Here is a 26,732-nt window from a genome sequence, read left to right on the forward strand (position 1 = left end):
GTAGTTCGAGCTTCGAATCCATTTTGATAAAGCATTTGTACGCATAGAACAGCTTTTTAAATCCTGAGAAATAATTTCTCAATCCTTTCCATTCTTTTAAGATTGATTTATATATCTCAGACCTTTTATAGAAAATACTCTATAACTAGTTATTTCAGAATATGGAGCCCAAACAGTTTTCTCTTCATGAGTTCGAGTCTGATGACCACTGTGGTCACGAACTGCCCCGCCTTCCTCCGTGGCTTTTCTGGTTTAAGTGGAGAGTGTTTGAACCCAGTTTGCAGACCCCTGCTGGGGCGGGGGGGCCGTGGATGAGCAGGTCCCCCAAATCAGGGAGAAGCTGGCCAGGAGCCAGGGGAGGGTGGATAGTGGGAGGACTGACCCGCAGGTGTCTCGTGGGCGCCTGGGGTCCCCGGGGGTGCTGGGCACGGTGGGCAGGCAGCTCAGCTGGTCTTGTCCTCACAGTCCTCATCGATGGTGTGGAGTGGAACGACGTCAAGTTCTTCCAACTGGCGGCCCAGTGGTCCTCCCACGTGAAGCACTTCCCCATCTGCATCTTCGGACACTCCAAGTCCACGTGCTAGTGCTGCCCCGAAGCCCTGGACGGCGAGCGCCGGGAGGGCCCAGCTGCTTTTCTGTTAACATTTCAGTTTACTACAGAGACCCTTAAAAACACAAAGAGAAACAGTCTTAAGTATGAACGTGCTCTCAACCTGGAAACTCATGGGGAGGCCCCCCCCCCCGGAGCCCATTAACTGCTCTGCTCATTAACCAGATGTGCCGGCGGGGTGGGAGGCCAGGTGGACAGCGCTGAGCTCTGAGAATCACGAAAGGTGTGTTTTGGCCTCAGGACCTCCCGAGCCCCCCAGCAAGAAGGGTCCTCACCCTCGCGTCCTGTTCTTCCTGAAAGCCAGGACTCTGCTTCCTCAGGGAGCTGGGGTCAGGCGGGCGGCTGCACAGATCCACGGGCTGCTTGTGTGCCCAGACAGAGCTGGGTGGCTGGAGGCTGAAGGCCGGCCTCCTGTTGGGGGCGCCCTGAGCAGAACATGGCGGCCGGGCAGCCCAGGCCTGGGCCCAGCTGCCCACCAGCCGAGAGATGCCCCAGCACCGCCCACTTGTGGTTCCCAATAAACTCCAGCCTCGCGGGGCAGCGGAGGTTTTATAGTAGCAGATATTTTTAATGCTTTTAAATACATGTTATAATGTAGCTGCCAAACAGACAGTGCTCTTCCGATGTCCCAGTGGCCCCTGGGGCTGGGGCAAAGCCAGCCAGCGCTGTCCCGCGTCCCAGCCCCCAACACCCGCCTCACTCTCCTTCTGGCTGTTCTTGAGCCATCACTATGCTTCTGCTGGTTGTCCCTGCCCCAAATTTAGCAAGCACAGTGGCCCCCACAGCTGGCCCCAGCCCGCTCGGCCTCCTCCTCCCACCTGGCCCCCAGGCCGGCTAGGGGGGTGTCTGGGCCCATACAGCACTCTTGTGGCCAGTGAAGGCTCAGGCAGGGCAGCCTGGCCTCAGGAGCCAGGCACCACTGGACCTGTAGGTGCAGCTGGGGTACCCTGAAGAGGCACAGAGCCCTGGCCTCTCCGGGCCAAGCTCCCTAGAGCAAGGTTTTGGGTTTGGGTCCCACCCTGGGTGGTAGCATCACCCCCTGCCTTTCCATGCAGCAGGAAAGGGACATCCTGACCTGCAGCAAGAGTCCAACCCAGTCCCGCTGCTCCCCCCGCAACCCTGCAGCCCACTTTGCATGGGAAGAGCCCACCAGTTCCCATCGTTTGGCAGCTGTGGCCCTGGGATCCTGGTAGCCCATCCAGGGGGCCACACTGGCTATGCTCAGAACACAGTGCCAAATGCAGGGCAGGCTGCAGGCCATTCCTGTTCTTCCAGAGGACAGGCCTCACCAACAGCCCATGGCACCGACAGGTCTGCCCCGGGGGGAGTGAGCGATGGCCCACTCTTCTTAGCTGTGACCTGCCGGCTTCCTTCCTCCCCCAAGGCAGTGGCCCCGGGCTAGTCAGGGAGCAGGAGGACATGGGCCTGACGTTGTGTATGGCCCTGCCTCGGGGCTGCCTGTGGGCAGAGGACCTTCCCCATGAGGGCCCAGACTCCTCCCCTGACAGCTCCTGGGCCCCGGGGCCCTAAGCCGAGCCCTGGCCTGGAAGGACGGGGTCAAGGTGCAGGCCGCTGAGCCCTAGCGCCTCCCGTGGCCTGTACCCCCAGAAGCAGGCCCTGGGACCTTGAGCCTCCCTGCCCTGGTTCCCGCCACTGGGTCTCAGGGCCTTGGTCACTGGGTCTCAAGTTTCCTTTCCAAAAGTCACACTCAGCAGGAAGGAGGTACGGGGAGGCTCCTGACTTCACTTTCTAGCCGCAGAACTGACTTTAGAGGAAGGGGCCAAATGGGGGGCAGTCACGTCCTTTCTGGCTGCGGGCAGTCCCTCTCCTGGGACCATCCCTCCCTCCACCCCCACCCCCCGTCCACTTCATAGCTATGTCCTCATTCATGCAAGGGGAGCACCTTTACCCCGGGCCTCAGAGCCCAGTTGCGGTCTGTCCTGTTCCTAAGTGCCATGGGGCCCACCCGCCACACTGTCCCCAGGCCCAGGTCATGCACACAGCCCCAGGCACCGTGACTCCCTCAGAGACCTGGGCTGCGCTCACCCCTGTGCCTCGGCTTCCCCAATGGCTCAACAGGGTTGGTCACGTTTCCCCTGCCTACCTCATGGAGCTGTTCTGAGGATCCATGGAAAAGCACTTTGTCCCTCCCAGGAAGAGGATGCAGAAGCCAAAGCCATCCGTGACAGAACCGTGCAGCTGTCAGCACGTGGAGGTGGCGTGGGGGTGAGGTGTGTGGCCCCCGCAGAAGCGGCCCCCCCAGAGCCAGGGTTCTCAGCCCACCGGGTGACCAGTTGGAACTTGGGACTCAAAGGGCAAGCCACCCATCACCGCTAGGCAAGGCCGGGTGGGGTCCCACCGCTTCCTCGCTCCTCCCATGCCCGTCCCCTGGGTCACTGTCTCCTCAGGGCATGCCGGCCAGGGTCCTGAGTCAGTGTCATGGCTGCGTCTCGGGGATGGCCACGGACGGCCTTGCTGCACTGTCCTCGCCCCCAGACGGGAAGACCAGACTCCTCTCCGGGGCCTGGCCTTTGTCCTGGAGCAGATTCCTCGTTAGGAGACAGGGCCACTTGCTTCTAAGGGCTGCCGGAGCTCCTACGCCTGCCGCTTGCCCCCTTTCACACCTGGCCTCCGTGGGCGGAGTCGGGAGAGCGTGTCCCCCGCAGGAGCCCGCGCGAGCCGGAGCCGAGGGCTGCGCTTGGCGGCCACCGCGGGGGGCCTGAACCTGCAGGCCGAGGAGGGCCGCTCTGCATCTGCAGACCCCGTCCAGCTCATCGTGCATTGTTTAGTTTCTAGGATGTACGTGTTGCTAGGGTTTTTTTTTTAAATGGAAAACAGGATTAATGTAAATAGCCTCTTTGGGGAACAGATTCTAATCTGTCACGTATGTGACCACGTGGACTATTTTAAGGTGCTGATGCAACACTAATAAACCTGGGGGCACCCCCAGGCCTTCCTCCCTCCCTACTGTGTGATTCCTCCAGGGCCCACAGTCGGCAGAGCCCCGGGCTCCATCCCCGGCGCGCACTCCGCGGGCCGGCTAGCGCCCCCGGGTAACGGACGCGGGCGGTGGGGGCCACGCCCCGGGGAGCACGGAAACGTGGGGGGGACGCCGGGGGGCGTGGGGGGCACCGCCCAGGGGAGCGGGGCGACATGGGAGGGACGCCGGGGGGCGTGGGTGCGGCCGGTGGGTTCCGCCCGGGGGAGCGGGGGGCACCAGCCCGGGGAGCGGGGGTACGTGGGGGGACGCCGGCGGGCGTGGGGGGCACCGCCCGGGGGAGCGGGGGTACGTGGGGGGACGCCGGCGGGCGTGGGTGCGGCCGGTGGGTTCCGCCCGGGGGAGCGGGGCCCCACGGAGGGTACAGAGCCTGTAGGCCGAACGGGGGGGCGCGAGCGCAGGGCCTGTGAGGGCTCCGGCCGAGGAGCCCTGAACTACGCCTCGGAGACTCTCCAGAGGCGGAGAAGGGAGGCATCTGCGAGGAGACCCCTCCGAGCGCCGCGGAGTCACGCTCCATACCGGCCTGCAACCAGGCCCCAGCCTTGGGGCTCCTGGGCCACAGCGCAGGCGCGGCGCAGGCCGGAAGCGGAAACGGCGGGGCGGGGTCAGCCACAGGGGAACTTCCGCCGGGCTCGGTTCCGCCTCTTCAGGCTCCCCGAACCGCTGTGGGCCACACCCCATTCTTTGACCGCCCCCACCGGGGAGGACCCGCCCTTCCGCCTCCGTAGCCCCCGGCACCCCACCCGAAGCTCCTAGTGTACCCCTTTCCCCCGCCCCGGCACCCGCAGCGTACCCCATCTCTCCGCGTTTGCACACCGCGTACTCTTGGGGTGCCGCACCCCTCCCCGCACCCCAGGCCTACCGCAGCGCTCTGCACCCCGCACTCCCCGCAGACCTCACCTCTCCCCGCCCCCGCACGCCCGGAGCACCCCGCCACGTACTTCTAGCCTACCCCACCGCTCCCCGCACCCCTCCGTACCCAGCCGCTCCCCCACCTCGGTTCCCCCAAGTGCCGCGCTCCTCCGTCAACGACTGCCGCCTCCCTAATGGTTCCCTCCTGCCAGCCTTCCACCATGTGCCCTCCTGACCCCTGCCGTGAGCCCCCTCAGCCCACTCCTTGCCCGCAGAGCCCCGGGAGGGGAGAGGGGCAGCGTCGTCCGGCTCACGGCCCCCCTTGGGGTGTGGTCCGCGCGGCGTCGAGGTGAGGTCACAGGGGGCAGGAGGGGGGAGGCAGGGAGAGCCCAGGGCCCTTCATTCTGTGACTGGTCTGGGTCTTCTGTGCGGGTCCTCAGCAGCCGGCTGAGGGCACATGCCCGCAGGGCTGGAGCCAAGGTGGGAGGCTGGGCCCCGGGGGCGGGGCGGCGCGGGGTGCAGTAGCTGGAAGGTGAGCCTCGCAGGGCCTGACGCTGCCTCCATCTGCTTGGGGGGCCCAGGGAGCGGTGGTGGCCTTTTCCAGAGCCCGGGAGGTGCAGACACGCAGCCTGTGGGGCTGGAGATGGACCGCCCGAAGCACTTGTCTAATGCCCCCGTGGGGAAGAAGCCCAGACTGCCCTTGCCCCAAGAGCACAGGCAGCTCTCTCCTGCTCTGAGCCCGACCGTGGCCTGGGACCAGCCCGGTGCCCAGGGCGAAAGGCGGCAGCTGCAGACGCAGGACTGGGTAAGCTGAACCCCAGGAACCGGCTTTGCAGGTGGGCTGGTCCGGGTGGGATGCAGAAGGGGCAACTGGGCCTCGGGGATGGCTGAACAGTGCCTGCTGGGAGGCTCACAGAGCATCAGCTCTCTTCCCGGGGCCCTGAGTGGGCACCTAGGGGGCCCCTTCTGCCTCCCATACTGCGCCCTGGCCGTTTCTGCTGGGCACTTCAGAGGGGCCTGCCTCAGTCTCCCCAGCACCTGCACCATGGGTGGGGAGGGTGGCACCCCAAGGAGGGAGCCAGTGACGGGGAGCTCTGCCCCACAGCAGAGCTCCTGGACGAGGTAGGCAGGCAGTCAGCAGGACTGTCACCAAAAGTGGTGACCAAAACATTCCCAGGGGTTCTGCTTGTGACGGCCCCAAACTGGGGGCACCTCTCCGTCCCCCTGCCTCACACCAGATGGGTGAGCACTTGCTTGGTTCCCACCGAGCCATGAGAGGGGGCACAGCTGCTCCAGCCCCCGGGGATGCTTCAGGACCAGAGAAGCCAGACGCCCACAGTTGTGTGTGGTTCCCTGTGTGCAAGGGTCAGAGCGAGGTCGGACACATGCCAGGTGTGACAGGGCGGCCAGCGTGGCGAGTGGGAGCCTGTCAGGCTGTGCGCTTGGGCTCGTGTGCGTGCACACTTGCCGTGGTGAGAGGTTTGGATAAGAAGGCGGCAGGCAGGCAGGCCCCCTAGCTGCCCCCTGTGGCCGCCGTGTGCTCTTCCAGCCGTGGCCCCTGCCGGAGTGCCTGTGAGGGCTGTGAGGGTCCTGGGGGGCCAAAGCCACGGACCCCTCGACTTGCTAGACCAGAACATAAACACACAAATGTGTCACCTGGCAGTAGGAAGGGCGTGACTCGGGGGCCCCCATCCTGAATGGGTGGCGGGGACCATCGTTCTCCTGGCAGCTCTTGGGCAGAGCCAACCCCCACCCCCAAGCTCGAGGTTCTGAGAGGTGGGTGGGGGCCAGTGGGGCCACAGGGGAGCGGGAAAGAAGGGCCCGGTGGGTGGGGGCCAGTGGGGAGGGATTTGGGTGGAGGTCGGAAGAGAGTGCAGACCCATCTCTGCAGTCTCTCAGGTTTTTGGTTTGGGGGCAGGGAGTCCCTCTCCCTCCATGTTATCGTGCTGCTTCCCTCTGCTCCCAGCGCTCCGGGAATGTCAGCGGCTCACTGCAGCCTGAGGGATTCCCTGGGCTACCCTCTGTCTCACTGTCCTGCATGGTGTCCTTCCTCTTTGTGCTCCTCGGTGTGGAATGCTGTTCCTGCGGGCCGGCCTGCAGCTGGCCCCTTGTCAGGCATCGCCTCCAGCCTGGCTGACCATTCCTTTCGTCCCTGTGTCATCCCATCCTAAGCCCCACAAGAGCCACCTTCATCTGCAGTGTTCACCGTGGGCCCCCGTTGCCTCACACAGTGAGGCCATGTGCTCACAAAGGGGCAAGGAGCTCAGGCTGAGGCCAGGGTCTAAGGAGACCTCCCCCGACGGAGGGTCCGCCAACATCCAGCCTCTCACCAAGGGCTAGCCAAGCTTATACCTCCTAACAATCTCACTGAAATGACCACAGAGTGTTCTGAAGAAGGCAAGAACCCCCAGAACAGCACAGGATGGCAGGGCTGGTCAACAGGACACGTTCTGGTGGGCAGTCACAGGTTGGGCAGAGCTGTGGGGTGGGGCGCAGCAGGAACAGGTTGCTGCCCTAGCCACTGAGCCCCAGTCCACCCACATTGCTAATCCAGTCTTGGTGCCCTGTTCCATACCAACTGACGGCTAAGGGCACCAGGCATTTGCAGAAAACCTCTATCCTGAAGGAGTAAAACTAGAAAGAACCAGAACCACCACAGCAGTGCCGAGCAGAACAAAACGGAGCTGCAGGCGAGTCACCATCCTCACGGTGACCTGTGCCATCTTGGAAGAATTGGCCCATGCAGCACCACGGAGGAATGTGAGTGTGCCTGTTCAGTGTAGGAGAATGGACCGGAACCAGTCCACAGCAGAGGGTTCGGGAAGAGGGTCCACACAGCTGCGTGTAAAGCAGTGGCCTGCATGGTTATAAACAGACTCCAGAAGAAAAATGAAAAAGGCCAATCTGAAAATGGGAATAAACTTAATAGGAAACAGGCAAACCTACTTGAGAGAAACTTTAAAACACCCTGGAGCATTACCGAGAGCCTTGACAACAGGAAGAGACACCCAGTTCTTGGAGGGGAAGGCTCCCCAGCACCGAGGGTCCTCCTCAGGCATTTCACAATTCAGTGTCATCAACAATAAAAATGCTAAATATTTGGGGCACCTGGTCAGAAGAGCATTCGACTCTTGATCTCGGGGTCATGAGTTCGAGCCCCCCATTTCATGTAGAGATCACTAAGAAAAAAATAAACTTAAAAAAATGGTAAATGTTTGTCTTCTTTTTTTCAGTATGCCAAACTGGTATAATAGAAAAAGTAATCAAAAATAGGTTCAGTCCTAGCAGATGTGAATTCATATCACAAAACGTCAGTTAGCAAAGCAAGAGTCCTGGCGTGTGATGTATGAATATCAAGACAGAAAAGTAAGTCTGGAAATTGACCCAAATGCCCACAGACACTTAGCGTAGGATGAAGATGGTATCTCAGATCAGTGGGGAAGATGGACTTTGAGTAAATCATGCGGGGCAACGGTGTCGCCATCCAGAAGACAGACACTTGTAGCCGTACCTCTCACTGAACCCCAGGATGAACCCCAGATGCACAGGGGCAGACTGTTAATCTAGCGTCCCAAGTCCAGAAGCCAGGAAAGAGTAGATGGTTACATTTAACCACCTGTGGAAAACCAACAAAACTTTTAGGGAGGCAAAACACATACCATGAGCAAAGTCAGAGATCGCTGATCGATGCACCAAGACGCTCGGGGGGCGGGGGCGTGCAGTCTTGTCCACACACTGTGCTGGGAACACTGGACTTGTAAAAAGAATGAAGTCAGACTCTTGCTTAATGCCACGTACAAAAACTAACTCAAAATGGATCAAAGACATAAAAGTACAAAACTCCTGGAAGAAAATACAGGGGAAAGCTCCATATTAGACTTGGCCCTGATTTCTTGGATGACACCCAACAGCTCCAGCAACAAAAGTAAAAGTAGATAAATGAGAGTTCATCAAATTAAAACCTCTTCTTGGTCCTCAAAGGACACCATCAACAGAGTGAAAAGTTAGCCCGTGGGGTGGGAGAAATATGTGCCCATCACATACCTAGTAAGGGATTAGTGTCCAGAATGCATAAAGAAGTAAAACTCTAAACCAAACAACAACCTGAGGCAGAAATGGGCAAAGGACTTGAACAGACATTTCTTCCGTTATATCGGGTTGACAAGTATGTAAAACGATGCTCAACATCATCAGTCCTAGGGCAATGCAAATCAAAACCACAGTGGACAACACTTCACCCCCGGGACTGTAACTCCTCTCAAAAAAAGGGGGGCGCCTGGGTGGCTCGGCCGGTGAAGCATCTGCCTTCGGCTCAGGTCATGATCCCGGGGTCCTGGGATCGAGCCCCGCATCGGGCTCCCTGCTCCGCGGAGAGTCTACTTCTCCCTCTCCCTGTGCCGCTCCCCCTGCTTGCGCTCTCTCTCTCTCTCTCTCTCAAATAAATGAATGAATAAATCTTTAATAAAAAGAAGTACGGGCCAGGATGTGGAGGAAGTGGAACCTGTGCAGCGCTGGTGGGCATGTGAAGTGGTGCCGTCACTGTGGGAAACAGCGTGGAGTCCTCCAGAGCTTAGCTAGAAGGACTCGAGCACACAGGGGTACGTCCGTGTTTACGGCAGCATTATGCACAGTAGCCAAAACGTGGAGGCAACCGGGGGTCCATCGAAGGAGGAATGTGAGTGTACGTGCGGTGGAATATGATTTAGCCTTAAAAAAGGAAGTTTCTTCTGACAAATGTCACGACACGGATGAACCTTCAGGACATTGTGCTGAATTATCAGCCGGTCACGGACGGACAAACGCCGTATGACGCACTTACGTGAGGCCCCTGGAGTGGTCAGACTCAGGAAGTGCAGTGGGGGCAGCAGGGGCTGGGGACTTAGCGCGTGGGGAGGACAGAGTTTCAGTTTGGGAAGATGAGACGGGCGGTGGCAGCAGCCGCACAACACTGTGAATGTGCTTTAGTGGCCCTGAACTGTACACCTTAAAGTGGTAAAAATTACGTGTACTTTAGCACACGAGAAAGCACGAGAAGAGAAGAGATGGGGAGGACGTCATCTGGGGACACGCAGCTCCCCATGGGGAACAGGGTGAAGCTGCTGCCGGTCCCAGACACTTCAGGACACGGCAGGCGAGTGTGGAAGCAAAGCTCCAGGCACCGAGGGGAACCGGAGAGCCACGAATGTCAACCAAAAGTTCTGCAAGGACGGGGGGACAACGAGTGAGGCCGCCCCCCCAGCTGACCCTGAGGGGCCTGGGCCAGTCTGAACTGGCCCCGGGGGCAACTGAGGCCAGCAGGTTGTCCTGGAAACGGAAGCGAACGGGAGCTGCCCCCAGGCAAGTCCCTGCCCTGGCACCCAGCCCCTGACAAAGGCACCAGGCGCGAGCCTGGACGGCAGAGACCGCGTGGGGGTCGTTGGGACGGAGGGCCTGGCGCACGGAGGAGTGGAAGGTGTTCCGTGTCAGGGCTATAAATGAAGTCGTTGGACAAAGTGTGGAAAGGTGGCGGTGTGCGCAGGGGTGCGGGGAGCAGAGCCAGCGCCCCCTGCTGGTGGCAGCCTGCGTGGCCGTGTGGACCGGAGTGACCCCCCCCCCCCCAAACCCACTTGGGAGCATCTCAGAAGCCTGCGGGGTGAGAAGCGGGTGGGGGAACCGCTGTGGGACTGTCCGTCCACATCGGGGAGCAGGCCCTGGGGCTCAGCGCCGCCGGCCGGGGGAGGAGTCCTAGACACGGAGTTCTTCTCAGTCATGATTTATTTCTTAGGGAGAAAAAGCTGAAGCAAATACGGCTTCGTTCACTTTGCATAGTGGATTCCTGCATTTTAAAATCATTTCTGTTTTTCCCATGTGGTGGTGGTTCTCCGTTTTAAACTGAATGGGGGCTTAGGGCCCCGCTGGGGTGGGAGAGCCCTTCCGTGGGCAGGCTGCAGGGACGCCCCAGCCCAGGCGGTGGACACAGCCCTTCCCTCGCTGCGGGCACCGAGACCGCAGGCCAGGGGCCCCTCACGATTGAGTCTGCAAATACCTGAGGCATAAAGTTCTAGTGATTCCATGAGAAACGACCAAAGTCCCAGTCCCAGTGGATTTCACACACTTTCTCTGAAGAAAATGACCAAGTGACAAAGTAAGTGAAGAAAAAGAAGACACGATAGATTTGAGGAGCACAGTTGCCGACACGTTTGACTTACCGGGTGCCAAAATGTTGAGCGCAGCAAGCGGAGAGTTGCCTTTTCTTTCCGTTGGATTTTAGGGAGTCAGCACATCACACAGCCCTCGTCCCTCCTGAAGCCCTGAAACATCCCCCAGGGAGGACGGTGGGAGCCGGCAGGGCACCGAGGGGTGTCCGATGTCCCCGCCGCCGCCCCTCTGATGACTGGCCCTGCCCCTCCCGCAGAGCTTGGAGCAGCAGCAGGTGCCCCCTTCAGGGGCTGTAGAGCAGGACTCGGAGGCCGAGGGGCGCGCCGTGCAGAGGGCAGAAGCCTCCGGAATCATTCAGTGAAACCCCAGGAAGTGGAAGGGAAACACTCGCTCTGTCCAACTTGCAAAGGATTGTTTTTTTAAAAAGAAACATGCAGAAAATCACAAAGAGCTCTTCATAAACAAACAAAACAGAATTGAAATGTTCGGTGGAGGGGTTGGAATATGAAATTGAGGAAATCACCTGGAAAATGGAAGAGAGAGACAAAGAAGTGGGACGTGGGAGAAAAGATGAGAAACGGGAGCCATGCAGAAGGCGTCCATGCCGCTCAGGGGCCGAGGCCGGCGGGGCCGGCTGGGTGGTGCGGGCAGGACGGCACTTCGCATCGTCAGCGAAGGTGAAAGGTGAGTATCTGAATTTGTGTTACCAAGATGAACGTTTTAGGAGAGATTTTATTTATTTATTTTGTTTTAGAGAGAGGGAGAAAGAGAGTGGGGAGGGGCAGAGGCAGAGGGAGGGAGAGGACCCCACGCAGGCTGCCCGTCCAGCACGGAGCCCGACGCGGGGCTCCATCTCATGGCCTGAGATCACGGCCGGAGCCGAAACCACGAGTCCGAGGTTCAACTGACCGAGCCACCCAGGCGCCCCCCAAAATGAACTTTTAAAAACCGGAAGACAGCGTGACAACACAGGACACTCCTAAAGGGGTCCCAGAAGCTCCCAGGGGAGGACCCACAGGTGCGCACTCCCAGGTGCTGGGAGATGAGTGCCCACCAGGGAGGTGGGGACTGTCCAGAGTCACTGCTGGCTCCACCTTGACACCAGTGCCGCGGGAGGGGGGTCGGCCACGGCCACGGGAGGGGTGGGGTCGGCCGCGGGAGAGGGGTCGGCCACGGCCGCGGGAGGGGGGGTCCGGCCACGGCTGCGGGAGGGGGTGTCCGGCCATGGCCGCGGGAGAAGGGGAAAGAGAAAAAACGACGTGCCAATAGAGCTGTGGCACAGAATGAGAAGTCCTGAATATGTGGTAAGTAGATCAAACCAGGCAGCATCGGGGCGCCTGGTGGCTCAGTCGTTAAGCATCTGCCTTCGGCTCAGGTCATGATCTCAGGGTCCTGGGATCGAGCCCCGCATCGGGCTCCCTGCTCCGCGGGAAGCCTGCTTCTCCCTCTCCCACTCCCCCTGCTTGTGTTCCTGCTCTCGCTGTCTCTCTCTCTCTGTCAAATAAATAAATAAAATCTTAAAAAAAAAAACCACAAAAACCAGGCAGCCTCTAAAGACTAAACCTCACGGCCATGATGCCCCCAGCCCCCGATGCCCCCCCCCAGCAGAGCAGGGACTTGGTCTCTCATAGCTGTGCTCCTAGTGCCCAGGATGGTGCCAGCACGTGAGTGGTGAGTAGGTGCTCAATGAACAGATAAAGTTGTGTATATATGGGAAAACTGTACCCCAAGGACAAAGGAATTTAGAAATCCATTTAATAAAATTCTCTACATTAACAAAGGAGGAAGACCACATGATTATCTCAATAGATATGGAAAAATAATGTTAATAAATTCCAGTATCTTTCCTTAAAACAAACACAAAAGCCTATTGATTATTTTTTTAATTGAAGCATAATTAACCCAGTGAAAACCTACTGATTCCGAGTAAGGTAGGAGGAGATGGACATTTCTGTAACCTGATGAAGGGAGCTATCAAGAGCCTTGATTGGACTTCACCAGGAGTGTTTCAGCAGGTGCGGGGTGTCGCCATGACAATGAGCCCGTCAGACACCAAGGCTGTGCCGAAGTCAGGAGAATGAAACGAGCTATAAATACCTGAAAAGAAAACATGAAATGGTCACTATTTGCAGCTAATCTATTGTCTGTCTAGAAAATCCATGTGAGCCCGTTAAGAAAGAAGACCACTAAGAAAAGAGGAAGGCTGGAGATGATCTCCATTTAAAACTTAATAGTTTCTCGGGCGCCTGGGTGGCTCAGTCGGTTGAGCATCTGCCTTCAGCTCAGGTCGTGATCCCCGGGGTCCTGGGATCGAGACCCTGCTCCATGGGGAGCCTGCTTCTCCCTGCCCCTCCACCTGCTTGTGCTCTCTCTCTCTCAAATAAATAAATGAAATCTTAAAAAAAAAATAAAACTTAATAGTTTCTCAATACACCAAAAATAACCAACCAGAAAATGTAGTGGGGAAAAAATGATCCATTCCCTTTAACAACAGAAACTGCAAAGTGCTTAAGAACGAATCTGTTCTGTGAAGGACACTGTAACCGAGGAGCATAGACAACACCTAACGGAAAGCTATACCATCTTACTTGAAGGGACGAGTTAATGCTTTAAACCTGCCCGATTTCCCCAAAGTACCTGATTCGGTGCAATACCAATTTAAAAAAAAACGAACTCTTCACGAATGTTGACAGTCTTATCCTAAATGTACATACGTCTCTGTCCTTGTATTAGTTATCTGTTGCACCTAACAAATGTCCCTGAGACTTAGCAGCTCAAAACCATAATAAATACGTTTGTCCCGGTTTCTGTGGGTCAGGAACTCGTCTTCAGGTCACAGTCAGGACGTTAGAGCTGCCGTTGTCGGACAGGTGGATTGGGCTGGCTCACATGGCTGGCACGTCGGTGCTGGCCTCGGGCGGGAGGCCTTGCTCCTCACCGGGTGCCACTTGGAGGCTGGCTGACGCGCGCGGTCCAACCACAGCCACAGGCCCAGCAAGCCCCGAGCAGGAGCAGTGAGAGGAATCTGTCCCCGGAACCATCACAGTCCAGATAAGCTCTCAAAAGCCGTCAGAGAGGAAGGACAGAGTCTTGAAAGGAGCAGCAGAGAGATCTCGGTACGGTGGAGGAAGTAACTGTCAACCTGGAACTTCACGCCCAGCAAAAATAATCTTCTAAGAAGAGGGAAAAATAAATGAATAAAATGATGCACAAAAATTTGCCCCAGCAGGACCTCGCCCTCGATGTGAAGAAGAGAGCTCACGTAGCCCGAAGGTGAGCTCAGACTGAAGGGGGCAGCTTCTGCGTGGGGGCAAATGGAAACCAACGTGGACAGGCACCACAACACCCCACGGGGGCCACACACCGAAGACTCAGGGTAGACGAGCACGCGCACCCACCATGGCACGAGGGTCAGGACGGGGTCTGTCAGTGGAGCTAAGTTTTCCAGGTTCCGTCTGGTCCCAAGAAGGCGAGGGGCCCGTTTGTTAACTTAGACTTGGTTGAGTGTGCATGCACGCGGGGCTGACACCAAGAGAGCAGAGAGAGAGTGAGTTTTGAACAAGTGGAGGGGAAGTGGCGGAGAGAGGAGAGGCCAAAGAAGGGTCCGTGGAACTGGAAGACAAAGCACAAGGTCCGGCAGCAGGTGCAGTGACCAATGTCGCCCCACTCACAAGGCAGCCGTCGCCAGAGTGGATTAAAAACAACCCAGTCCCTCGACCTGCACATGAACGTGCACGGAGCGAACATGGGAATGTTCCAGCCCCGGGGGACGGAGACCTCCCACGAACAGCCTCCCATCTGTTCCTGGCGTGCTTCGGTGCCAAGCTCTGCCTTTGGGCCTGGAGTCAGAGCGAGTGGGTGCCCCTCCGCGGGCAGCAGGGTGACCCAATAGACGTAGTTGTGGGTGAAAGAAGCAAGCGGCAGTCTGTGTGCAGCGTAGGCTTCCTTCAGTCAAGTTCAAAAACGTGGATATATCACTGCATGGTAAAGATATTATTTGAAAGAATAAGGATTTTTTTTTTTGGAAGATTTACTTGGAAAAGAAACCATGCAAGGATTTTGAAAGATAAGAGCAGGTCTTGCTTGTCTGCTTGTCTGCTCTAAGCTCCAGCAATTAAAATTGTATGGCATTGGGGCACCTGCGTGGCTCAGGTGGTTAAGCGTTGCCTTTGGCTCAGGTCACCTGGACCCTGGGATCGAGCCTCACGTCGGGCTCCCTGCTCAGCGGGGAGTCTGCTTCTCCCTCTCCCTCTGCCGCTCCCCCTGCTTGTGTGCACGCTCTCTCTGTCTGACAAATAACTAAATAAAATCTTTTAAAAAATAAAATAAAGTTGTATGGCATTGGGACAGACAGACACGGGCAAGTGATCCACAATGCAGCGCAAACAGTCCAGAAACGGATCCCCGTGTAAGTCTGGGGACTTAACGTGGGCTTTGCATGGCAGTGTGCGGAGCAGCGGGGACAGACTTCTCCGTGAGTGGGGGTGGGGTGACTGGCTGCCCATTTAGAAGGCCAGACACGCACCAAACGTTAAGACCAAACCGTAGACACGCCAGGAGAATGCACCAGAGCAGCGTCAGAATCTCGGAAGGGAAAATTCCCACCTGGGGCCACGTGCTAAATCCATGATGGGAAATCCTGACAAGTCTGAGTGCAGTTTTTAAAGGTTGGTGCAAAGACACAAAAGTCTGGAAGAAAATGCTTGTTGTATGTATAATGTTCAAACGTTTACCAACCAGAATCTACAAAGAGACGACGGCTCGGAGCAGCGAGAACGTGGTTTTCAACGTTGAGTAGGAAAGTGTGTGAGGCGTGTGGACTCAGGTCATGAAGGAAGCAGAACGGATGCTGGGCGGGAGGAGACAGGCTGCGTGACGGATGTGCCTGGGCCCGCGAGGCCTCCAGTCCTTCTGTTGCGTTGGCGTTCAGAGAACCAACTGCTGATAATTGTCCGCTGTTGGTTTTTGTTTTTTTTTAACTTATGCATTAATCTTTCCTCCTTCTGCTTCTACCTTTTTTTTAAAAAAGATTTTATTTATTCCTGGGCGCCTGGGTGGCTCAGTTGGTTAAGCGACTGCCTTCGGCTCAGGTCATGATCCCAGGGTCCTGGGATCGAGTCCCGCATCGGGCTCCCTGCTCAGCGGGGAGCCTGCTTCTCCCTCTGACCCTATCCCCTCTCATGCTGTTTCTCTCTCTCTCTCTCTCAAATAAATTAAAAATAAAAATAAAAAAAAAATAAAAGATTTTATTTATTCCTTTGACAGAGAGAGAGAGCGCTCAAGCACAAGCAGGGGGAGCGGCAGAGGGAGAGGGAGAAGCAGGCTCCCCGCTGAGCAGGGAGCCCGATGCGGGGCTCAATCCCAGGACCCTGGGATCATGATCTGAGCCAAAGGCAGACCCTCAACTGACTGAGCCACCCAGGCGCCCCCACCTCTAACTTTTAGTGAAGTTCTTTTGTTGTTCTTTTCCTCGCTGCTTGAATTGCTTGCTTCACCTGTTCTGGGGCTTTTTCCTGATTTTCCAGCATTTAAAGTTCTGTCTTCACAGGACAGCTGCAGCCGGTGCGCCCTGCACCCTCGCTCATTTCTAAGTGAGCCGGCTCGCAGCCTTGATTTTCCCTTTCACTCGGGCAGCTTAGGGGTGCTTCAGAAGATCCACCCCAATGTGCTTCTGCTGTTAATTTTCGCTTGCCTTGCCTTGCGGTCGCCCGATGTGACCGGACGAGTCCCGCGTTGGCACAGCTGTTTGGCTGGTGGCTGATGTGTGTGCTGATCTCTTTGTTTGGTGAGAGCATGATTGTGCACAAAGAGGTGTGTGCATGTTCTGTGTCTATTAGATCACTCTGCTTAAGCACTTAAGTCTTTATTTTTAAAAATTTGGGCTGCTTTTAACACAGGTGCGCACCTCACTGAGAACAACAGCTCTGCCCCAGCTCTTGGGGTCACAAGCGGCCCAGCCCGGTGCCCACTGCTTCCAGCTCTCGCAGCTGTCCCCACCGCGAATTGTGATTCCACATTCGGGGGCCTGTCCTCACTGTGCACACTCTCCTTGGGGACACCAGCCACGGCCAGAGCTGGTGCATCTCTGGGGACGAAGCCCCACGCCAAAAACACAGCTCTGTCCTCCTCAGAGCCCCAGGCATGTGGACAACGGCCCGTGGTTGCTCCGGGGCCCCACAGGCCACACTTGGGGGAGCCCAGAGGCCAGCTCTGTTCCCGGGGGGCTGCCCCCCAAGGCCGCTCATCCGGAGTGCCCCTGCCAGCCCCCCTCTGCAGGACCCCAGTCCCTGGGCCCTCGGTCCCCGTACTTCCGGTTTACTCCCCTGTTTGGGTGGAGTGCCTCATCCAATAGCTTCCTCGGGAGGGCCTGGGAGATGTTTGAGTTCTCAACTGTAAAGCTATTCAAATGTCTTTATTCTGCCTCCACACTTGCGTGGTGCTTTCGTGGGTGGAAATTCTCAGTGGAAAATCATGTTCTTTCAGGACTTGTAAGGTATTATTCTGTTGCCTCTAAGCCCTGCTGTTGCTGCGTGATGCCCTAGACGGCGTGCGCCTCAGGTCCTTTGCACGTGTGCTGCGTGTCAATCTCTGCAGGTTTCTGGAATTCCCACACTGCTCCTGGTGCAGGGGTTTCCTTTCCTGGTCTGGAGCCGTGTCCCCTCCGTCTCTGGGAAGTGTGTGTGTGAATTCATTTTCTCGGCTCTCTCTCCTTCTGGAAATTTGACTAGCTGGATGTCGGCCCACATGGTTGACTTTCCAGTTTTCTCATGAATTGTTACCCATTCACCATGTCTTCGTTTTTGGTTTGGCCAGTCCTTGCACTATCAGTCAGGGTTTGTGTGATGACACTCTGTGACGAATTCCTTGAGCCGCAACCTCGCGCTTTTGCTCTCGCTCTCCGTCAGGGGTCTGAGGTCCGCAGGATCTGTGTGTCCTCGGCTTGCCCCCCAGTCTCAGAGGTCCTCGGGGGACGCCGCACCCATGGTGGATGGCGAAGACCTGAGAGGCGGGCTTCGGGCAGGTGCTCTGCTGACCCTGCCCCGTGGGGAAGCAGGATACAGTGCAGTGGGATTAGTCTAGCGCTACCGCCGGGCGGGAGGGAGGGACCCCCACCCCTCCACGCCTGCTAGGGAGCTTTCCGTGCGGACACCACACTGTGTTTAAAGAGTTCTGGCTTGCCGTCGGAGCTCTCCTCTCCCCCACCACCCCCTTTTCTGCTTCATGGACTCCCGTGTCTAGGAGAACAACAGGTACGGGGTGGGGGGCTCTTTCCCTCCCCCTCTCTCGTCCCTGGCAGAGGCCGCACCTGCCCTTGGTCAGTGCGCGAGGGCGGAGGCCCCACATGCGCAGGTGCAGCTTTGCTAGCGGCCAGGAGCTCGGGCCGGGCTGCGGCAGGTTTCTGAGGGCTCTGTCCTGGGCGCCGCACCCTCGGGTCCGTCGGGCTGCCCATCTCCCCCAGAAAGGAACCCCCCTCTGCTGGGAGGAGAGGGAGAATAGCCAGGCCCCGCGGATCTTGGTGCAGAGTGGCAGTGTGGGAAGAGGGGCTGGGGACTTCACTTTTTTTTTTTGCGGGAGTCGGGAAGGGAGGATGCTTGAACCTCAGAAACGTATTGTCTCAAAGTCTGGAGGCTGGAAGCTCAAAGCCCAGTGTCAGCCGGGCTGGTTCCTTTTCCAGGCTTCCTCCTCGGCTTGTAGCTGACCCTCTTCTCGTGTCCTTCACATCTCCTCCCCTGTGTGTGTGTCTCTGGGTCCTGATGTGCACTTTGGGGGGTTTGGTTTCGGTTTTGCTAATTATTTCTAGGTGTATGGCTCAGCAGCATGAAGTATATTCACATTGTTGGAAACAGATCTCCAGGACTTTTTTGTTCTGCGAATCTGATGCTGTCCCCATTCAACGCCCGTATCTACTTCCTGTCCCTGTGAATCTGACTCCTCCAGGGACCTCCTATGAGTGGAATCACACAGGGTGTTTGTCCTTTGGTGACCTGCCTGTGTCACTCGGCATAGTGTCCTCAAGGTCCGTCCATGTTTCTTCCTTTTTAAGGCCGAATAATATTCCACTCTGTGGATTTACCACACTAGGTAATGTTGTCACCCATCAATGGCTGTTTGGGTTTTTCCACCTTTTGTCTGTTGTGGGTCATGCTGCCATGACCTGGGCATGCAATATCTCTTTGAGACCTGCTTTCAGTTCCTTTGGCTAAATACCCAGAAGTGGGACTGCTGGCTCATATGGGAATTCTAGTTTTAATTTTTTGAGGAATGGGGACTTTACTCTGCACTTGTCTTTATCCTCTATTTTTAGCGTGCCCCCCCCCATGGCATTCCAGACAGTGACTGGCTGTCTCACCCCCCAAGAGGTAGCAGGGGATCCCCAGGGCTGGACAGAGTCTGGGGGGCTCTCTGAGGGTCTTTCACAGACAGCCCACCCGCGAAACTCTATGGCGGGGGAAGGGGGGGTCCTGCAGGGGTGCGGCAGGCTTCTGGCCTTTCCCAGTTACTGACCTCTTTCCAGCTTCCTGCCTTGTGCTGACCACCCTCCTCCACTGGCCCCTTGCCACCTCGGTGTGTCCTCACGGTTCCTGTGGCTTTTTTTGACTTTAGAGGGCTTTGAGGAGGAGCGCCCCCCCATCCCACCTCTCCTGAGGCTCTCGCAGGCTCGGAGGACGGTTACTGCCTGCCGTCTCCTGGCCCCAGTGGGAAGGGCCGTGGCCGCTGTGAGGACTTCCCCGTCCAGGGCCCGACCCTCGCGCAGAAAAGCGGGCAGGGGGTGGGGCCTGGGTGTCCAGGCGCAGAGCCGCTGCCGAGAGCCGCCACAGGCCGCGGGACGCGAGGCTGTAGTGCCCCGGGCCCTGGAGGCCGAGCTGGATCCTGGGGAGGAGCGAGCCGAGTGCTCGCCGTGCGGGGTGCGGAGGGTCGGCGGGCGCGGGACCCGCGGCGCGCAGCTGTGTCCAGCGCCGACCGCCTCCCCGTCCCCGCAGGTGTGCGAGCCGCCCGAGAGCAGGTGCCCGAACCGCCACTGGATCGTCAGCATCGACGAGCGTCGGCGGCTGGCCACGCAGGGCGGCTGGGAGGAGCCGGGCACCAGCGGGCCAACCCCCTACTGCAGGGTGTGTGGGGGGCGGCGGGGGAGCGCGGGGCGCTTGGGAGCCGGCGGGGGGGGCGCGGGATCGGGGGCGCGGGGCGGCTGGGAGAGGCCGGGCACCACTACCCGCCCCCCCCAACTGCAGGGTGTGCGGGGGGGAGGACGCGGGGACCGGCTCGGGCGACACACAGCCCCTTCCCCGCCTCTGCGCCCCCCTCCCCCTTCCCGGCCCCGCCCCGCGCCCTGACCCCGCGGTTGCCCTCAGGACATCGCGCAGCTCGTGGCCCAGCTGGTGTCCGAGGACGTGGACAAGGACGTGCTCCTCCCCCACCCTCTGAGGTCTTCTGAGTCCGCCAACGCCTTCCACGCCTTCCTGGCCCGGAGCGCGCCTTTCTGGCAGACCGTGACTTTGGAGGCGCAGGGCTCCAGGTCACCACCCTTCCAAGAGCCGACTTAGCCCAGTGTCTGTCTTGCAGCGCCTTTCCTGGGGGTCCTGGGGTAGGCGGCGGCTGAGTCCTCTTCACCTCCGTTTGGGGGCTCGTGAGCCCAGGGATGAAAACATAGGCCCAGGAGGACCCTCTGGCTGCCCCTTCCTTAGAATGCGCAGCCCTGAGGACTTGGAGGCCACCTCAGGGAGCGGTGCCTTGCCCCAGCCCAGCCTCCAGGAGGCCACCGGGAGGGGCCTGGGGGACAGGGCAGAGTGGGGCTTTCCAGGAGAGCCCTCTGCCACCTGGAGAGCCTGCCTGCACCTTCCATCCGCAGCTGCGGATGGCCTGGGAGCGCGGAGGGGGGCATGATGGCTCAGGGGCCCCCCTACAGAGCCTGGCTCGTGACCAACTCCTTTGCTGTTCCTCCAGGAGGATGGGGATTTTGAGGTCATGAACTGCTGGGTACTGATGCCCACCCAGCTTGGGGGCACTGGGTCTCATTTTGGGTCCTGCCTGTGGGAGGCCCAAAGGGGCACGCATAACCCCGGGGGAGCAGAAGCCAGGGGGTGCTGAACACAGAGGGAGGCTTCCTGGAGGAGGTGGTGCCTCCCCACCTCAGCACAGTGGTTGGTGAACAGGCCAAGAAAGCAGTGTGGGCAGAGGGCATGGGGAAGCTGTGAGGAGCTGGCCCTGGGCCCACCGAGGTGTCTGCTTTTGGAGGTTGAGGGGTGGGCGGAAGGGTTCTGAGCTGGGGGTGACGAGGCGGAGCTGCATTCGGGGAGAGGAAGCTGGAGGGGAACTGGAAGTGGGAGGAGGGAAGGAGGGGGACGATGGCAGGCTCCCAGCCCTCAGGGGCCATGGAAGGACAGCCGCAGGGGGGTGCCATCCCCGGGACTTGGCCACTGACTCTCAGGGGCTCACGGGCTTCTGTGTGGGGGTAACTGGCTGGAGGGGACTTTGGGCAAGAGGAGGTGACCAACCCCAGGTCTGGGTGAGGGCGGGAGCCAGGCCTGCACGCAGCTGGGCACCTGCCTACAGCGGCCTCCCTCGGTCCCAGAGCCTGCTTCTGAGAGGCTGCTGGCCCACAGGCCAGTGGATGTGTCCTGAGGGGGGCGAGGTTTAGGCCCCCTCCCCCTCCTCCTTAGGGACCCTGCTGAAGTAGGGGGTGGTTGTCGTGGGCCAGGCTCCATGCTGGGCAGGAAGTCCCCCACCCCAACTAGCGCTCACAGTGCAGAGTGGGAGCTAAAGTGCCAACAGTCAGGGTAGAGGTGACAAGGGCTTTGGAGTTCTTTGTCACGGAGTGGCTTTAAAGGACTCCCATGTTGTCACTAGAGATCCGGAGTTTCAACCGGGCTGACCTACCAGTTCTGGTCTCGCTTGGGGCGGGTCATGAAGCTGCAGTCAGATGGTGGTGAGTCTAGGATGTCCGGATGGCCAGCCCTCTGCCTTTCACGCGCTCTCGGCGCCTCCGCCCAGCAGGGAGCCGGCTGCCTGGGGGGCCCAGCACCCAGACCTCGCGCCACAGCGGCAGAGCAGAGGGGCCTGGGAGGGCCGAGGCCCCAGCTGGGCAGCATCCTCTGCTGCCTCCTCCGTGGTTACCGTGGTTACCGTGGTTACCGTGGCCTCAGGACCAGCCCGGTGGCCTCCTCCGGTAGAGCGCGGTGCCCAGGACAGGTGTCACTCACCAGCCGGGGACGGATTTGCTGTCACCGGGACGGCTGGTTTCTACTGCTGCCCCAACCAGCCACCGCCACAGACTTCATGTCCTCGAATTCCCTGGCTGGGGGCTCTGTAGAAGTCCAAAACAGGCCTCCCAGCCTAAGAGCAGGCCGCGGGCAGGGCTGCCTGCCCTTCTGGAGGCTCTTGGGGAGAATCTGTTCCTGGCCTTTTCCAGCTTCTGGAAGCTGCCCGCTCGCCGTGGCGCATGGCCCCTCCCTCTGCCTTCAGGGCCCCCCCCCCCCCCCCCCCCCCCCCCGTCACGGCTGAGCAGTCCTCCTGCCAGCACATTCACAGGTTTGGGGTGAGACATGGACATCTTCTGGGGGGCACTGTGCCTTCCACAGGGGCTCCTGGCATCGCTGCTTCACGTCCACAGAACACAGGACTGCCCCCAACAACCAAGGATGATCGGGCCCCAAATGGGAACAGTACTCCCGCTGAGAGTCCCAGGAAGGGAAGAGCGGCCACCCAGCAGAGTGGGCGTCAGCAGGACGAGCAGAGAGGGAGAGTCTGGGGGCAGCGCCAGTCTGGCGAGGACATCACCTGGGCCACCCCTGGCCACGGACACTGCAACGCCCCCCCGTGTCCACTCTGTCTTATTTTTATTTTTTTATTTCTTTTGAGCGAGCGCAAGCGGGCATAGGGGCAGAGGGAGAGAGAATCCCAACCAGACTCCCCGCTGAGCACAGAGCCCGCCCCCACAACTGTGAGATCACAACCTGAGCCGAAATCAAGAGCCAGACGCTTCACCGACTGTGCCCCCCCAGGTGCCCCCCACGTCCATTCTTCACTGCCCATTCCCTCCCTTTCAGCCAGGTGGGTCTCTCCTCAAGCTCCAGGAGGAACAACACACCTCCCCAGGACTCTCAGAGACATCCCCAGGTGGGGGGCCATTTGGGGACATCCCTGGGTGCTCTGGTGGCAGGGCAGACAGTGTCCCCCACGCAGGCTTGCCCGGGCTGGCTGCATGATGTCCCTCGTGTCCTAGCACCTGCCTGTGCTCACAGGGGAGGCCAGCCTGGAGCAGGGAGCAGAGAGCAGGAAGGGAGGTGTGTGCTGGGGGGTGTCGTCTGCGTCCTCCCGAGCGAGGGCCAGCAGACGACCACGACCCAGCACTGCCCCGGCTGAAAAAAATGACTTCGTGGGCTTTGCAAGAACACATTCACTATTCAACAATCCAACACTGAAGTTTTAAAAATCTCGCCCACAATTTCATCAAGATAAGGCTGTTGACATTCGGAGGTTATCCAGGTATTTCTAGAGACCTAGGCAGTGAGGAGAGAGCATGTGGAAATACAGAATAAGTACAGAGCTCCTCCCTGCAAATTTAAAAAATTTTAATTTTAAGGGAAAACATGATTGCTGAATTAGACGAATGCGTCTTCACCCCAAGTTTAAAAGCTTCTCCTAAGCTTATTTTTAGAAATTGCAAAAATCAAGGGACAGTGTCACGTGGCTTTGGCAGCGATCTCCCCTCAGACAGCCTTGGCTGACGTCCGGCTTCAAATGCTGAGGAGCTGACGCCCCCGCCCGCCGAGACCGTCATTCCCGCTCGGGGCCGGACCGGCCTCAGGCCTGCAGCCACCAGCCCCCCGCGCCGCGCAGGCCGTGGGGAGCTCGCCGCCCCCACGTGGCCGCTCAGTCTTTGCTTTGCTTGTATCCTCGTTGGCTTTCCGTGAGAGACGTCGTCCCTCGGCTTGCAGACGTTTGCCTGCGGCCCGTAGCCTCAGCCGGGGCGGGCGACCCGAGCTTCCCTAGCCGCGGCTCGCTTTCCCTCCGAGCCGGCTTCGCACACTGAGCGCCGGGCAGGAATGCGGGCCCAGCGGCGGGTCTGTCTTGCACGTGACCTGCTCTTTCCGAAAGTCCGGTGACTCAGGCGAGATGGCCTCAGCGCGGATGCCGCTGTCGGGACTTCTGGAACAGGGCGTGCGGGCCCCTCGTCCTCGGACTCACTTGCAGATGTCCGAATGCTCTGCCTAGTGCTCTGCCTCGGGCGCTGTGAGCTTCCCTGCGTGTCCCTGCTCGCGTCCTCCCAGCCCTCACCACGCAGCCCCGAGGGGTCCCCCGAGGAACGGTCGCTCAGAGCCCTCAGCGTGGCCCCACGGGGCGCTGCGCCCGTACAGGACCGTGGTCCCCCCAAGTGGCCGCCACCTCCACCGCGGGCCCCTCCTTCCCCAATGTCCTGATCGCTCTCAACAACCATGCCCCTCAGTGTGACCACTCCGTCCCCTTGCCCTCCTCCTTTTTGGCATCCATATATTATTTACGACCCACTAGCCGGCACGCTCCCCCAGGGCAGAGACCCTGTCTCCCCACCCCCTGCCCCGTCTAAACAGTGTGGTATGAAGCAGGTCCTTAACAAGTCATAATCGAATGAGTAAGTTATTGTTTTACTTGCTTTGTCTCGCCCCCAAATCATCTCCAGCCTGTCCCTCACTAGTAATCCAACATTCTGCCCCTTGCTGTTCCTGACTTATTCTAGCAATGGTGTGATTTTGAGGAAACGTGTTTCCTCAGCTCTTAACTCTCACTCCCATCCTGCTGTTTTGTCATCCAGTACTGGAGCTTCTGATGAGACTGATGGCATGTGTGGACCACGTTCCCATGGCCTCCGGCACTCCTGCGGGGTTTCCACTGGCCCCTCGCCCCCTCCCTCCTCCAGGTTCTCTGTTGTTGGATGCGTGGAGGTGGCTGGAGGTGGGTGGAGGTGGCCGCCAGGCCTTCATTCCTGTTCTGACGCGAGGAGCCATCTCCTCAACGTCTATTTGCCCTGCTAATAAATGGATGGATTCCTAAGTCTCTTTTGCAACCCATCTGAGATCTATTGACTGCCTCAGAGCAGGGCAGGGTGCTGCATGCAATGTCCCCTTTCTTCTTGTCAGTCTGGAAAGGGGAGAAAGCAGGTCCCAGCCGGAGCCGCCGGGCTCGGTGGGGTCCCAGGTCTTAGTAAATGTCACTCTGCTTTGTGAGGAGCATATCCCTATCCTTCCTGGGGAAGCTTGGGGTCTGGATGTCTTCCCTGAGACCCTGGACCCCAGCGGCCCTGCTGCCCACTCCCCAGCCGCGCTTGTCCTCTGTCCCCATCGCAGGGAGGAAGTCGGCCTGCACCTTTCAGTCGGCTCCCCTCCTCAGGACGAAGCCCATCCTGTCTCTGCGATGGAGAAAGAAGCAGGCACTTCACAAGGCATGATGTTTCGGGCTCTCCCCATGACTAAAGGCTGCCTGGGCATTTTTTGATAGATCTAACTTTTCGGTCAATTATTGAGTACTGGAAGATTTTATGATGCAGCATCACCGTCCAGATGAGGAGGTTCGGGGTTCAGGCCAGGGCCTTAGGAAGGGGGCCTACGGGGAAGGAGGGACACCACTCCACCACCACCTCCCCGTTCGGAGAACCTCCTCAACCTGTTCACCCCTTGCCCTGTACCTAAACCCCTCCTCCCCTCTCCCCTTCCAAAGACCGTCAACCGCCGCTCCCTTGGCTGCCCTTGCTCAGACAGCTGGTGGCCCACTCTTCATGGTGGGCATTTCCTTTTCCGGAGAGCTGGGCTGCTCGACAGCCTGTGGTTGCAGCCCACTGCCCTCCTTGGAACCCCTGGCTTTTACCCCAGCACCTGCTCTGGGCTCCTGCCCACCTTCCTAGTCCCCCGTAGGGACCTGTAGGTTCTGTCCCTGGGGGCCTCCCCCACCACTGGGGAGCCCTGTCCCCTGGATGCTTCCCTCCTTGCCCCATAGGGATGTCCCTCAACATCATCCCCTCCAGCCACACACCTGCCCCCTCTGAGGAAAGGGCATTAACCCACGGTAGTGCTCAGACCAGCAACTGGGAGCCCAGACACTTCCTTTTTCTTGACCCCCAGCAGTGATGTCCCTTCTGGCTCCAAACTCTGGCTGGGGCCTGCTTCTCTCCCCCCCCCCCACCGTGGGATTCCACCCCTCCACCTCATGCTCGTCCTGGCTGGGGCCACCAGTCTTGCCTGCTCCACAAGGGTGTCCTCTGGGAGCGGCACCTCCGATCCTCTGGCTTTTTCATCCGGCCGCAGTTCAGGGAGGCCGCACCAGCTGGGGAACTAGCCCACATGGAGGTGGCTGGGGGCACCCCCACTGTCCAAGCATGGCCACGGGGGCTGGGCAGTAAGGGCCGGGACAAAGACCCCTGGGTGAGTGGAGAGAGCCAGGCCTGGAAGGGAGGTGTGGAGCAGGGCCATGTGGTCAAGGCTGGGCAGCTGAGCTTCCCTTCAGTGGGGGACTTGGGAGAGCCACCCTCCCCGGGGAGGGGAGAGTGGGACCGAGGGGTTAGGAGGCCCTGGAAAGGACTCCGGACCAGCGTGGAGGGTGTGATGAGAACCACTGCAGGAAGGGGCATCAGGGATGCCGGCAGGACCCAGGTGTGGAGGCACAGGGAGGACCCACCTGGAGAGAGGGGGCGTAGGGTGGGGGTGAGCACCCATCCGGGGACAGGGCGCCGGGGACGCCAAGAAGCCCCAGGCACAGGGAAAACCTTGGGGGGGGGGTGGAAGGACCCACCCAGGAGGGGGCGCTTGGGGAGGGCTCACCCTGGCAGGCGCGCGCGGGGGCGCGGGGAGGGCCCGGCGGGGGGCTCCCGGAAGGACGCGCCGGGGGAGCGCGCAGGGCCGACCGCCGGGGGCCGGGCGCGCGGAGGGCCCACCCCGGCAGGGGCGCGCGGAGGCGCGGGGAGGGCCGGCCGGGTAACGGCCGCGCGGTGGGCGGTGGCGCCCGAGGCCCCTCCCCTGCCCGCGGCCGCTCCTCCTCTTCCTCTCCCGCCCGCGCCGCGGCCCTCGGTCCCTGCGCGGCCTCGGCGGCCTCGGCGGCGGCGGCGGCGGCGGCCCCTTTAAACCGCCCGCCCCCCGCCCGCGCCCGCGCCCCGCGCCCCGCGCCTCC

At 59.5% G+C, this 26,732-nt stretch overlaps 3 protein-coding genes across 10 annotated transcripts in view; all 3 read left to right on the forward strand.

Moving 5' to 3' along the window:
• Positions 1–3,589, forward strand: part of PACS2 (phosphofurin acidic cluster sorting protein 2) — a 59,228-nt gene extending 55,639 nt beyond the window's left edge. For 4 of the 7 annotated variants that reach the window (XM_032406046.1, XM_032406045.1, XM_032406047.1 and 1 more), the window contains one exon: positions 466–3,588. In XM_032406046.1, the coding sequence (XP_032261937.1) occupies positions 466–584 (119 nt within the window). In that variant the 3' untranslated portion in view covers positions 585–3,588. Of the gene's footprint in view, positions 1–465 lie in introns of all 7 variants that reach the window. The other 3 variants (XR_004299639.1, XR_004299640.1, XM_032406044.1) reach the window with 3 other exon arrangements.
• A 606-nt stretch (positions 3,590–4,195) lies between these two features.
• On the forward strand, positions 4,196–22,026 carry TEX22 (testis expressed 22). 2 transcript variants are annotated; one of them, XM_032406050.1, is made up of 3 exons: positions 4,196–5,265; positions 19,580–19,708; positions 19,949–22,026. In XM_032406050.1, exons 1-3 carry the CDS (start codon positions 4,918–4,920, stop codon positions 20,138–20,140), a joined length of 669 nt encoding a protein of 222 aa, XP_032261941.1. In that variant the 5' UTR covers positions 4,196–4,917; the 3' UTR covers positions 20,141–22,026. The 2 variants fall into 2 exon arrangements, with proteins under 2 accessions (XP_032261941.1, XP_032261940.1); XM_032406049.1 differs by lacking the exons at positions 19,580–19,708; positions 19,949–22,026 and adding an exon at positions 16,496–17,994.
• The window catches only part of MTA1 (metastasis associated 1), a 39,248-nt gene continuing 34,016 nt past the window's right edge, over positions 21,501–26,732 (forward strand). The window contains exons 1-2 of the mRNA XM_032404711.1: positions 21,501–21,522; positions 25,970–25,990. Of these exons, the coding sequence (XP_032260602.1) occupies positions 21,501–21,522; positions 25,970–25,990 (43 nt within the window). The remainder of the gene's footprint in view (positions 21,523–25,969; positions 25,991–26,732) is intronic.

This window comes from Phoca vitulina, unplaced genomic scaffold, assembly GCF_004348235.1.
Source record: "Phoca vitulina isolate PV1807 unplaced genomic scaffold, GSC_HSeal_1.0 scaffold7, whole genome shotgun sequence".
Lineage (NCBI taxonomy): Eukaryota > Metazoa > Chordata > Mammalia > Carnivora > Phocidae > Phoca > Phoca vitulina.

What these genes read in the sequence shown, in the direction of transcription:
- TEX22 (XM_032406049.1), top strand. Translation starts at nt 4,918, where the DNA reads ATGCCCGCAGGGCTGGAGCCAAGGTGGGAGGCTGGGCCCCGGGGGCGG. An exon ending in AGCTGCAGACGCAGGACTGG is followed by an intron (nt 5,266 to 16,495) that starts GTAAGCTGAACC and finishes CTTTTAACACAG; the next exon opens with GTGCGCACCTCACTGAGAAC.